Raw genomic sequence first — 14,233 nt, forward strand, 5'->3', positions numbered from 1 at the left:
TGTACTTATTTTAGGGCTGAGAAATGTTTTGATTGATTGATCTCTCCAAAATAGGGCTCCACAGTCACATAAAAAAAAGGTCGTTCTACGACTGAATGAGGCCAACAGGCTGTACCTAAAAAAAAATTTTCATATACTTTAAGATAATTTAGAGAAGAGTACCTAAAGCTTTACATCATCAGCTGTGTTCCTCATGAAACCATTTATTTAGTTATGGCTTCCTTCAGTCCTGGAGAGACTGAATAATCTCATAGAAATGAGATGAATGCCTGGGCATTGACTATGGTCAGAAGGATATAGACCACACATCAGTTCCCCCCTCTCCGTGCAGCTATGTTTCCAAAGGAATGGCGAATGCCGATACAGTTTGGGATCAATGGCATTGCAGGCTCTGCCAGGGTGTAGCACTGTGTGCTACAAACTGCCTAAGGGTTGCAGGCTCCTGATTTCTCCTCAGGAATAACTCTCAAAGCATTTCCCATGCTTGGCTGTAGCTGCTAGTCAGCAGAGGTTTTCAATTCAGAGTTTTTCTTCTCCTAGGTGGGTAGCCAGGCAAGGCTTATGAGCCCCTACTGGTTTAGGTGCCAGTTACTTGCCTTCATCCCTTTTCCTGTTAGTTAAAACACTTACATCAGACCCAGTATTTGAGCCATACATGAAGGCCATGAGTTGGACTGATTGTCAGAGGCTATTTGAGACACATGCCATTAGAAATCATTTTATAGGTTGTGGATATGCTTATATCCATTACCGGGTATCACTTTTGGCAGAAAAACCTTATGGAACATAGAGCCACAGTAAAAAAAAAAAAAAAAAAAGCCTCTTTTCATGATGTCTTGCTAGTCTTTTCACCTGCCCATTCCTGCTCTCTTAACTTCATGTAGTTCACTGCCTCACCTTGTTTTTATTGATCTTTCTCTGCATCTTGTACCCTGAGGATGGTCTAATCTAAGGCCTCTCTAGCTCTTTTTTTTTGTTGCCATTTTTACTTAGAATGTGACCAATCCATCTCCACTTTCTTTAAACTTGTCACATTCTACAAGCTCCTTCTCTATTTTGTTTCTCCTTTATTGCTTTTTACTTTAATAATAAAAAAAAGATGTCTATTGTATTTTCCCTACTACTTTGTTATAAAAGTCTTTAAAGTGAAGGTCAGCAGATCAGGTGCTGCTAGATCTCAAAGTACACAGCTAATGACCCATGCTTTTAGGCCTGTTTATTAGTAATACAACAAATGAAACTCTACACTAATTGTATATATACCAATAAGAATCTAATAGCCATAAAAAGTAAATTTTTTGTCCCCTCAGCGAGTGTAAGAGAAATGTTTGTAAAAACCAACTTCTACAAGACAGAAAGTAAAAACTACTTGTTTGTGACCATCCATGATGCTGTAGTCAGTGCACAGTTACATCAGTGGGCAGTAACTGGGGTGAGTTTACTATTGTGGCTTCATAAATAAATATAAATCTTCGCAACTAACATCAGTAATGAAATAATCATATTGACTCCAGTACCAGCTCAGCTTGAGAACAGATATAGCTTGATTGCTTATACAACATAAGCATTTAATCCCATTGATATGTTTAAAGATATAGAAGAGATAAACACAAAATAGCGAAGTCATTCAAATTTAGAATTTATTTTTAAACAGAAACGTCCATTTAAAACTCTGTACAGGTTAGTGTTTGTCAATACTGAGTTTCTTTTTTGTTTCATTATGTTAAATATTTGACACTGTTTTTGTTGTTGTTTTTTTAAGCGATTTTAAATTTCACATTGATCAAATCTAGAAGAAAGTTTTTGAATTATTTCCCCTCTTTATTTTAGTTAATGAAATCATTTTTATCATGGCATTTATATGGTGGTAACTTACTTATTAAGCTGCATTAAATTAACTTTTCAGTTAAAGTAAAAGAATCATCTTTATTTTGTTCAGCTGACTAAGCCTTCTTATCTTTTGGTCTATAAACAAGGACCTGTGTTGAAATTTATTCACATACATATATATATATAATATGTTTTCCCAGGAGTCTCTAGCCAATACTGGTATCAGTAACACAGCTGGATCAAGTCATGAGATAGATCTTGATATCACCATAGGGGAAGCAACAAGCAGGGCAGAAAATGTAAATGACTTCAACAAATCAAATGGAGTTAGAGGCATTCCTCAACAAGATATTACAAGCAATCCTGTGATAGAAAATACACATATTTGAATGTTATAAACATTAGGTTGCAGACTTGTAGTTGTTTTGTTTTATGTGTGCGAGGACTAAAGAGTTGTATCTGTGTCATTGATAGGATGTACAAGTAGTTAAAATATTAGATGAAAGTATACTTCCTAAGGGACTAGTATATGTCCCCTTATAAAAGAGCTTTCAAACCTTTTTTTTTCTGCATTAGCTTCATGAAATTCTAACTACATGTCATATTGTCAAAGATAGTGTTACAAAAATAACTCAGAAGGGAATTTGTTTCAAATCTTCATGAGTTTAAATGGTCTTATAAACATCACCTGAATGAAAATATGAGACAAACAAATCTTTGCTGATGCTACAACTGCTTGTTCAAGTCTGGGTTAGACATTACTGCCTTGAAACTTAGTCAGGGTGGAAACATTTGAACTGATGTATGTACTGCTTTCTTTCAAGCAACCCAGCCCACACTTACTTTTACAAACATATACCATGAGTATAAATCATCATTTTTAATCTTTTGAGTGAGAACTTGAGAGATTGTAATCCATTGTGTCTATTTTTGTACAACTTAATTTATCTTTATATAACGTGAATTGTTATTATGAGCATTTAATCAATAACCACATTGTGTTTATTATAATGATAAAAGATATACAGTTGTTCTTTAAAGTGATAAGTCAACAAAAACAAACTGGATGAATTGCTTATCAGTGACTTTGAAATGTTCCTACCACTTAGCTACCTCTAACAATGTGTGAACGAATCTTCTCTTTCACTCTTTATGTTTATTCTTCACAATTACCTTGATAACTTACAGAGAAATGTTAGCATCCTATGTGAAGTTGTAGCTATTTTTTTTTAAATCTAAAAGATGTTTTCTTGCCAATCTTGGTTAATCTAGTTTCTTTCTGTTATTTATTAGGAAAGACTTGACAACATACTAGAACAACATAAATCTAAAAAAAGTAGTGTTTAAATTACACATACAAAAAAATAAAAACAAGTTGCCACTTTGGGCTTTTTAGATGTAATTAAAACAAATAACAAAGTTTGTTTTTCTGTTAGAGCTTGGGTCATATTTAAGTCAAAGTTTTCTATACCATATGAACTATTAAGGTGAATAAGTTTAGTTAGAACTGTTATTTATCTACACCTTATTATTCTTGTTCATAATATATATTAAACATAAATGAATAACAGCACCAGGGACCAAGTTTTTAAGAGAGAAAGTAGTGAATTAAAATGCTACGAAAATAAGGGACTGCGCCGACCGAGGCTCGAACCTGTGACACTGGATTCGACACCACCGCCTAGCGATAACGCACCAAGCGAAACTAGCCTCTAGACCATCGGAATGTCCAAAAAAAACATTCTTCTGATCCAGAGTCATTTCGCCCGTATGCAAATTACCACCCCAGTGGTCAAAGGTCACAAGCTCCAGCTAGCCCCTCCCCTACCCTCGCAGCATCCGTTCACTAACAACTTCGATAGAGCCGACACAGACAGCCGTTAGGCATGTATTAGACAAACGATGGCTCTATCTAATTGTTTATCTCTCACAAAGACAAGTGGACAACATAAACACATTACATATAGAAGCTTCAGTGGGTACGAGCAATAATGCTGTAATCGTAAATGTAAACATAGAGTTGAAGCTAGGTGCTGAAACAAATGATACATACATATATTAAACATAAATGAATAACAGCACCAGGGACCAAGTTTTTAAGAGAGAAAGTAGTGAATTAAAATGCTACGAAAATAAGGGACTGCGCCGACCGAGGCTCGAACCTGTGACACTGGATTCGACACCACCGCCTAGCGATAACGCACCAAGCGAAACTAGCCTCTAGACCATCGGAATGTCCAAAAAAACATTCTTCTGATCCAGAGTCATTTCGCCCGTATGCAAATTACCACCCCTTACATTTATTCTTGTTCATAAGTAGCATTTATGTATCCTGTTATAATGCATTAGGATTAGTTTTCACACAGTGTATCATGTATTAATTCATGGTGGCAATACTTTGTAGATCAGTAATATCATTGTGAACATAGCAATGCATACTTATTACCTACAAATAGCAAACATTATTTTCTAGTTTCATAAAAAAATGGTCTACATTTTCAAAATGTCTTTTCTAACTATTTTTATATTTGTAAGTAATTTTTATTGTTAGTTCATGTGTGTATTTATTTGTCTGGCCTTGAGAGTTATATTTTTAAAGTACAGAAATAATTCAATGTCTTTCAGATGTTGGTATATTCTATCTATCCTAAAATTGTGTCATTAAATTAATGTGCCTTTATGATTATGTAATGTGAATTATGTTGTTATAAAAACTAAAATATTATATGAGTACAAATGACATCTTAATAGAAATATGTATGTTTTGTTAAAAAGTGGTGAAACAAATGTGATGTTTGAAAGTGTCTGTATCCTATTTTATATTCTGACCATCTGAGAATATTTGTATAGTTGTGATCATGAAATGTAAGCTTGACTGAATGAATATTTTTCAATGATTTTTGGGTTTGGTGGCCTGTGTGTCTGGTCACAAAACATTTAAATTTTTTTTTATAGACAAGCTTTTAACTATGTGTGTTGAATGAAAGAACATTCAGTTTGTACTAAACTATGTTTAGTTTTCAGATCTAATAACGCCCATTTCTTGAATGTTTTGTCTCTTTGAGCTGTGCTCTTACGTTGCAGCTAATAACAGGGCCAGAAAAAAGAGTTGGAGATAAATGCACATTTGCTTTAGTTACTTGACTTTAAAATGAAGAAATAGTCTCTGTTTTGGCTTGCCTCTTTATATGCCATTGTCAGGGGTCTTTTAAATCCAGCTAGGTTTCTATAAGTATTAATGAATCTCAACATTAGTTTTAAAAATCATTTTTTTTTAATTTTTTTTTATTTGTTAATTTCACTTGTCATTGGATAAGGTTTAGTTTTTATTTAACCTATTGATGACATCAAAACTCTCCTATTAGTTTATGGGATAGTGGAGACTTTCTCAATTCATGCTTAAACAAGACTAATTATTGTATATAAATTATGTATTAAGTTTCAAAATTCCTACATTATGCCATTTCATGCATTCAATTAGAACACACATAGATCTATATTTATTAAGGTAAAATGTATGAAAAAAAAAGTTTCTTGCTTGTTGAATATGAAAATTGTAAAGCAGCTCTACAGGACATCTACCAAATCTAGTCATCATTGTTCTTTATGAAAGCAAAATGTGATATGTTGTAGGTTGAGACATAGGCCTCTGAGCTTTTGGTCTGTGACATTGAAGTTTTTGCTTCACTTGATTGATGGTTATAGTCTTCCTTTATTTTCTATTGAACAACACTTGATTGACAGTCCTTAATAAATTCTCAAACTTGGAAATCTTTTTTGTTTTGAAGAGCTTGGAATTTTTTGAAATCGGAAAGGACAATGACACTAACTCTGTAAAGCAGAATTTTAAAGCATTTTAATTACTTCTATTCTACTCAACTACTTATTTGTTCTCTTGGGTGTGAAAATATTGGACCTTGTTGAAATGTAATTACTTGTGGCTTATCTGTGCTAATAATTTTATTGTTTCTGTAGATAATTTTATTTTGAAAAAAAAAATTATTTATATCAAATGAAAGTATTTATTTCTGCAGTACCCAAGTTGCTTGTATGTCTAGTCACTAGTCATGGTTTGTAGTTTTTCTTGTAATCTGTATCATTCAAGATTTTATCTATCATTGTGCAGAAATTGTCAACTTCATTTTTTTTTTTTGTAAATAATATAAATGTCATTCATTTAGCCAAAACAATTATATGAAAGTGTCAAAGTTAGAAAAAAAAATTTACTTTCAAATGTCTGTGAAATAAATTATTTGAAATGTTTAGAGTTTGAAGACAATACATTGATATGAACATACTTTGGTTTGTGTAGTGATGTTTTTTCTGGTGTAATTGCATAATTATTCTAATGTATATTTTTCTTGTTTAGGGATGCAGGCTTAGGACTCTGCTGGAGTCAAGCCTGATCTGTAGGCTGCCACTGTGTTATTGTATGGACCCTACTTGGCTATTGTCCATGGTTCTAGGTACAAGATAATTACAAGGTCAAGTACAAGTTACGCAAATTATTCAACATAAATATATAATATAGCACACCCTAATCACAGTTCAACATTTCAACTTGGGTTCGCGATGCCCACAACCCACGTTTTCGCATGAGTGAGCCGATGACCTAAACCTTTTTTTTTAAGACTACAACTTCGAATACGTGACATTTTTAGTTTTACAATAAGCTGGGGTTTTTGTATTTGTTGTGAAAAAACAACTGATCATGAGGCATACAGCTAATACAAACACCAGGGTCTTAATCGGGGACAAAGTGAATGTCTTTATAGGACATTAACCGTCTTTAATGTTTCATTCATACATTTTATTTAGAATTCATTCCTTTGGATTTTAATTCATAAAATGTGTTGGCTTTGAATTCTTTCTGATATATACAACGGAGCAGAGAATTACAGTGAAATCAGATAGTTCATTAAACAATTTGGTTCAAGCATATCCAGTATGAATCAAGAACTGGCATTGAGAGAGAGAGAAATAAGATTATAATTCTGAGCAATATAAAGTAAAAATCTACTGGATTAAATCAAAAGTAAGGTGTGACTACTCCTGGCAATGTGTCCGCAAAATCATCTCCCATCACCTCCCCTTCCTGGCCATCATGAAAGAGTATAATGTGGATTTGTTATTGTAATTAGTTTAGTATTGCATATTCTAACTTTGCATATTATGTGTGTTTGTTCATTCTCTGATTTCAATTTTGATTTTTGAAATATTCATTCTTTAAAGAGGTGTTCTGTTAGTTCATCCCCAATTCAAATATCTCTGGCTAATTTTGGTAATTGAGTCATCAAACTTTGTGTCTAAAAGTATAGAATCTTACTAAACACCCAATTCAAGCATCAAACAATGCAAGCAAGAAAAAAATTTCTATTCATTTAGATTATTTAAAAGCACAAAGGAAAACGTCTTGACTTGGATGATTAGCTCTTAAGAGAAACTGTTAGCAAAGAAATTAATGTTATCAATAAAGAAACATTATTAAAATAAAGTCTCACCACAATTAACTCTATGGGGACAGGCATCAACATTTTTGGCTTTATCTTCGGATTTAACAATTGCAAGGATTATTATACAAACAATTGAGGCAATCAAGTTCACAGCTTTGGTCTGCACAATGCTTTTAATAAAGATGTCTCAGTAGGTCTGAAATGGAAGAAAAATTGGAACAAAAATATAATTTATTTTTAAAAGTTTTTCTTAACTTGACTTTTTATTGAGAACAAATTCATGTGTTTATTACAAGATTATGTTACCAATTACCAAGACAACAATGATATGCAAAGCTACATCTTATCAATAGAACAATGATATGCTTAGCCTTATAGTAATAACAGATGGAAACAGAACAATGACAAAAGGCCAACAAACAAATGACACAAAAGGCTTCAAACACCTCTGTAGGCTCTAGTTGAGACACCAAGTAGCTGCTGGATTTGACTAGTAAAGACATGAAATGCTACCCCAGTTGTGAATCCACTGATGAGTGGGTCAGACAAGTAGACTATCCGGTAAACCAAGATGGTACAGACCAAGTACAAACCGAAAAAAAAACATGTCAATAACTGATTTGTTTTAAAGCTTAGAAAATGGAAATATAAAAGACAAACATGTAGAACTCAGACATATATTACATTTTGTGGGTTATTGTTGCATTATGGAAAAACAGAAGATGTATATGTTTTCACATTTGTGATTCAAATGTTTTTTACAAAGCTTATATCAACTTACTCTGTCTGTATGGTAATACGTTTTATAAACCCTAATGTTTTGCTTAATTTTTTTCAATATGGGGATCCATGATAACTTTTCATTTACTATTACTCATAGATATTTTTAGTCTGTGCTACTGGTTTTTTTTTACCTTTACCTATCCCTGTTGGATCGTTGGAGCACCAAGCAAGATTTGTCGACCGTTTTTCTCCATTCCTCCCTGTCTTTTGCCTTGTTTAAAACCTCTATCAATGGTAGGCCCGTCCATTCTTTTATGTTGTCCTCCCATCGCTTTCTCTGTCTGCCTCTTTTTCCTGGTACTGTTCCCTGAAGGAAGGTCTTTGCGAGCTCCGTGGATCTTGTAATATGGTCATATATTTTAAGCTTGCGTTTCTTTACAATAGTTAGCAGGTCATCATGGGGTCCAATCGCTGCAGTAACCCTGTCTCTAATCTCTTGGTTTGTGATGCGGTCTTTGAAAGTGATGCCTAGGATCCTTCTGTAGCATCTCAATTCCATTGCTAGGATCCTCCTCTCTAGCTCTGCAGTCAGCGTCCAAGACTCGAAAGCATATAAAAATGTGGCCATGACCAGGGAGCGCATCAGTCTGATTTTGGTGCCGAGGGCCAAGCCCTTGTCTTTCCAAATTATTTTCAGTTTTGAAAGGGCTGCTGTGGACTGTGCCATTCGGGCCAGTAGTTCGGGTTTTGTTCCCTCATCTGAGACAATAGCTCCGAGGTATTTGAAGCTGTTAACACTAGTCAGCTTTTCACCTCCAATACTGATGCCTCTTTTAAAACCCTGTTGGCTATTGGTCATAATTTGATTTTTTTCGGCATTTATTTGCATGCCATATGCTGCGGAAGTCTTGTCAACGCACATCACTAGGTCAGCTAGTTCTTCTTCTGTCCCTGCTAGGCCATCAATGTCATCTGCAAAGCGCAAGTTAGTTCTTCTTCTTCCTCCAATGCTAACAGTACCGTCATAGCCCTCGAGAGCATCTTCCATTATCCTTTCAAGGAAGATATTGAAGAGTCTTGGTGAAAGTAGGCAGCCTTGTCTTACTCCAACTGTGGTTTTGAACCAGTCCCCAATATTATTGTTGAAGTACACCACACTGGTGGCATCCTTGTAGAGGTTCTGGATAACTTTGATTATGTTTTTATTGATGTTGTACTTTTCCATTGTCGCCCAGAGTGCCCCGTGCCAAACTCGGTCAAAAGCTTTCTTGAATTCAATAAAGACATGGAAAAGATTCTCTTGGAGATATTTTTCACAGAGTATTCTGGGTTTTAGGATTTGTTCTGTTGTGCTGCGACCTTGCCTAAAACCCGCTTGTTCTTCTGATATGATGTTGTCTGCTATCGGTTTTAGCCGGTTTAATATAATTTTTAACAGTACTTTGCTGGGATGACTTATGAAGCTGATGGTGCGATAGTTTTGACAGAGTTGTAAATTGCCTTTCTTTGGAAGGGTTATGATGAGTGATTGGGTCCAGGGCTTGGGCCATTCTCCTGATTGCCAGATCAGTGACTGTAGTTTACTTAATTTAATTTTGAAGTGGGGGTTAGCCTATAACCTCAAAAGGTTTAGATAACAGTGAGCAAATAGATGCTATCTTACTAGATTTTTTCAAAGCTTTTGATAAAGTTCACCACCATAGTTTGCTTAAAAAAATTAAAATATTTTGGCATTGATGGTCCATTGCATCAGTGGATTAAAGATTTTCTGATAGGGAGAGAACAAACTGTAATAATAAATGGCTCTAAATCAACACCAATAACTGTAAACTCAGGCGTAACTCAAGGAACAGTCTTAGGTCAATTACTATTTTTAATTTACATAAATGATTTACCAAATTGCATTAGTTCAGATTATTCGCAGACGATTGCATAATATATAGAACAATAAAAACAACACAAGATACAGAAATTTTACAAAGAGAATTAGATGAATTACAGAAATGGGAATCAAATTGGAGCATGTCTTTCCACCCAGAAAAATGTCAGTTATTAAGAGTAACAAAAAAGCTAAAACAAATTAATTCCACTTATCTTATTCATGGTACACCAGTAACACGGCTAAAAACGCAAAATACCTAGGTGTTATAATAAATGAAAAACTGTCATGGAATCCCTATATTGATGAAGCTATCAAAAAATCAAACAAAGCATTAGGGTTTATTAATAGAAATTTCTATAAATCAAATAAGAACTAAAAACTAAAATGTTATTAAACCTGGTTAGGCCAATAATAGAATATGCATCCTCTGTTTGTGACCCCTCAACTCTAGAAAACATTAAGAAACTGGAACAGACACAAAATAGAGCAGTGAGATTCATAACATACGAACATTCACACTTGACTAGAGTAACACCTTTAGTTAAATCACTAAATTTAGAAAGCGTTCAGGACAGAAGATGCAAAAGTAAAGTAGCAATCATACATAACACACTAAACCATAATCTTGAAATGCAAAAACAAAATTTAATAAAATACTCAAAAAGACACAAAGATAAAGGCACATTAATCATCCCATATGCTAGGACAAATTGGTACAAATACTCATTCTTCCCTAGTGCTATTAGAGCATGGAATGGATTGCCTGAACTAGCCAGGAAAACCAGTGACTTGGCAGAATTTAAGTCATTGGTTAAAATATGCATGACTGAATGCATGACGCGTAGGACGTAATCATCTTCCTTTTTGAAGTAACGTCTGTATTATATAAGATAAGAAGATAAATCCCACTGGAGTGTTACTGGTTTACCATGAATAAAATATGTAGTTTTTATTTGTTTTTTTTATTTAGATACCATTAATAACTATTATTTTTCTGGGTGGAAAGACATGCTCCAATTTGATTCCCATTTTTGTAATTCTTCTAATTCTCTTTGTAACTTTCAGTATCTTGTGTTGTTTTTTTTTTGTTAAACATATTATGCCATAGTCTGCAAAAAATTTGACTTTTGCTCTTGAACTAATGCAATTTGGTAGGTCATTTATGTAAATTAGAAACAGTAGTGGAACAAGACTGTTCGTTGAGGTAAACCTGAGTTTACCATAATGGGTGTTAATTTGTAGCCATTTATTATTACAGTTTGTTCTCTTCCTATTAGGAAATAGAGCCCAACAGTTGGTAGAAAATGTTAACTATAGTTCTGCTATAACCCGATTTGCCTACGCTCATGAAATTTGCTATTGTATTGCTTTTCCTGTTGCTGGAAAAAGAGGGGGGGGGGGGACTACGTTTGTCTTCGGCAGCGGATTTTCTTTTGGTCTCAAATGTGTATCCTGCGGCCTTTGCAATTGACCTCCAGCTGTCTCGCTCTGAAACCGCCTGCAACCAGGTGCTCTCTTCTGTGTCAGTTAAAGCATGTTGGTGCCTAAGCTGATCTTAAAAGCCTTTCCTTGGGGCACCTCTGTTACGCCCATACATGATATATGCCCTTCCAGGCGTAACTTTAAGATAATGTAGAGAAGAGTGCCTAAAGCTATACGTCATCAACTTTGTGTTCCTCATGGAACATCTACTTAGTTAGGACTTCCTTCAGTCGAGGAGCGACTATGAATAATCTCATAGAAATGAGATGAATGCCTGGGCATTAGCTATAGTCAGAATGATGTTAACTTCACATCAGTTCGTTCCCTCACTTCATGCAGCAGTGACGGCCTTGGACCGAGTAACGAGGTGGTACTAAGTAAACAGCGCACCACGCCTCGTTTCTGGCTCCCTTTTGCTAGAAGTGGCCGAGGGCAGCGCTAACCATGGGGAGTTTGTCTCATATTCCTATACTGTAATCGCCACTGTTCCATGCAGGGACCGCCACTCCACTAACGAGACACGGATGTCGGCCCCCTTTGTGGAAAGCGGACTTTTTGGACTGGGGTGCTGGCTATTTGTTCCATCCCCGAGATTAAAAAAAAAAAAAAGCTCATCCAAGGTATCCTGCAGGGGTCTTGTTCGCGTCCCGTTCTTAGCCTATCTAGTTTCCACAACGAAACGTTTCCACGAAGGCGCCACGCTGAGGCGACGGGGGCTGAATCCAAAGTAGCCAGAAGTTTGGATGACCCTGATGGGCGAGTGTTACAAGTAGTAGTAAATAGTGCAGTGGAAAGGCGGTGGCTGAGTGGTGGGATATTTGTCTGCTGAACTGGGGTGTCCTCTTTTAAGTAAGACGAAAATGTAACTTTTTTGTTCTACAAGGTAAAAATATAAAGAGTTACGTTTTGAACAAGGAAAAAATGCAAAGGAAAACAAATAATTTTTAATTTCCGGCTAAGGGTTAGGGTTATATTTATACATGATCTGTGGTAATAACTTTAAAAAATGTTAATATTCTTATGTCTGTCCTATCGTCTCGGTTAAAGGTTAAAGCTACTAAATCATGCGTTCGGAGTTGACACATCTGAAGTTTATCCTTTATGTAATCGTTTGTTACCTCCCCTTGTGCACACTAGACCATAACAAAACTATGCGAATGAAATACCAGAGCTTAGCTAACGGCTTACATACGAATCACGTTAGTGAGTTGTAATTCTTGAAAGTGTCTTCCGAGATGAGTCAAACATATTTCTGCGCAGACCATGTCATTCACATTGCAGAGCGATTCGTCTAAAGCGTCAGCTTTAACCAACTTCTTCGTTCGTTTGTTCTACGTGTAAGAAATATTAAAAGTAAGGAAACATTTTCTCTAAATACACTTTTTTTTGTTTTGGAGAGCGCCATTAGCTCACATACATACATGAAAACTGACATGACCTGAACACATACATGTATATCTGTATATAACTCACCCCCTCCCCATTTGGTTTCACTGGGGCAAGTGATGGTTTAACATTAAAGTGCACCCTCCAATACAAAAAAATCAAAAGCAAATCAGTCACAAAATTTCACTTCCCCGCAACATTGAACTCCAACTCTAAATATCAATGATAACTAGATAACTACTTAGTCTAGTAGAAAATATTGGTAATGTATTCCACTAGAATCCTATCGAAAAAACAACGTTACGGCATTTATAAAAGGCAGCGCCAACCTTCACCTTGTTGTGCAGACGTCTAGGACTACGTCGATTGAACAACATAAAATACGTGATGTCGGTTTAAAAAAAAAAAGACGCTATGCCACTCCATGGTTATCATTTGTTTCATGGTGAACTGATTTTATTATTATTCTAGCCTTTAAATTCAAGTCTTTCGTACTTATTATTACATTTAACTTGGACAACCTTTCCTAATTCTTTTCTTGCCATTAATCTATACCAATGAAGAAGTCTAGACATTTAGCAAAGGTTTGTTTACGTTTTTGACGATTACGGAAAATTTGCAGCCTGCTATTTTTTCCCCACATCAAGGCGCCTAAAAGAGGAAGAAACAAAACAACATGATAAATTCCAAGGCGTCACAACGTCTACTTAGGGCCTAGTGATTCCAAGGCGTCACAACGTCTACTTAGGGCCTAGTGATTCCAAGGTGTCACAACGTCTACTTAGGGCCTAGTTATTCCAAGGCGTCACAACTTCTACTTAGGGCCTAGTGATTCCAAGGTGTCACGTCTACTTAGGGCCTAGTGATTCCAAGCTGTCACAACGTCTACTTAGGGCCTAGTGATTTCAAGGCGTCACAACGTCTACTTAGGGCCTAGTGATTCCAAGGTGTCACAACGTCTACTTAGGGCCTAGTGATTCCAAGGCGTCACAACGTCTACTTAGGGCCTAGTGATTCCAAGGTGTCACAACGTCTACTTAGGGCCTAGTGATTCCAAGGCGTCACAACGTCTACTTAGGGCCTAGTGATTTCAAGGTGTCACAACGTCTACTTAGGGCCTAGTGATTCCAAGGTGTCACAACGTCTACTTAGGGCCTAGTGATTCCAAGGCGTCACAACGTCTACTTAGGGCCTAGTGATTCCAAGGCGTCACAACGTCTACTTAGAGCCTAGTGATTCCAAGGCGTCACAACGTCTACTTAGAGTCTAGTGATTTCTGATATTAAAAATCTAGTTGAATGAAACAAAAAAACAACTTTTATACAAATTATGAACGTAAAGAAAACAGTAATAGATGGATTTTAAAAACTGAGATCTATTAGATCTATTCGATGAATAATCCCCTCCTCCCGATTAAGTCTCATTAGTTGTCTTAAATTTGATGAACTTGTAGAATTGTCAATCTATTTGTCATCTT

The 14,233-nt window shown here is 35.6% G+C and overlaps 1 protein-coding gene across 11 annotated transcripts in view; it reads left to right on the forward strand.

Moving 5' to 3' along the window:
* LOC106065222 (sulfate transporter-like) overlaps window positions 1–6,127 on the forward strand; it is a 62,740-nt gene extending 56,613 nt beyond the window's left edge. For all 11 annotated transcript variants that reach the window (XM_056025938.1, XM_056025939.1, XM_056025942.1 and 8 more), the window contains 2 exons: window positions 1,311–1,432; window positions 2,031–6,127. In XM_056025938.1, coding sequence (XP_055881913.1) covers window positions 1,311–1,432; window positions 2,031–2,219 — 311 coding nt within the window. In that variant the 3' untranslated portion in view covers window positions 2,220–6,127. The remainder of the gene's footprint in view (window positions 1–1,310; window positions 1,433–2,030) is intronic.
* Window positions 6,128–14,233: the final 8,106 nt, after the last annotated feature.

This window comes from Biomphalaria glabrata, chromosome 4 (assembly GCF_947242115.1).
Source record: "Biomphalaria glabrata chromosome 4, xgBioGlab47.1, whole genome shotgun sequence".
Lineage (NCBI taxonomy): Eukaryota > Metazoa > Mollusca > Gastropoda > Planorbidae > Biomphalaria > Biomphalaria glabrata.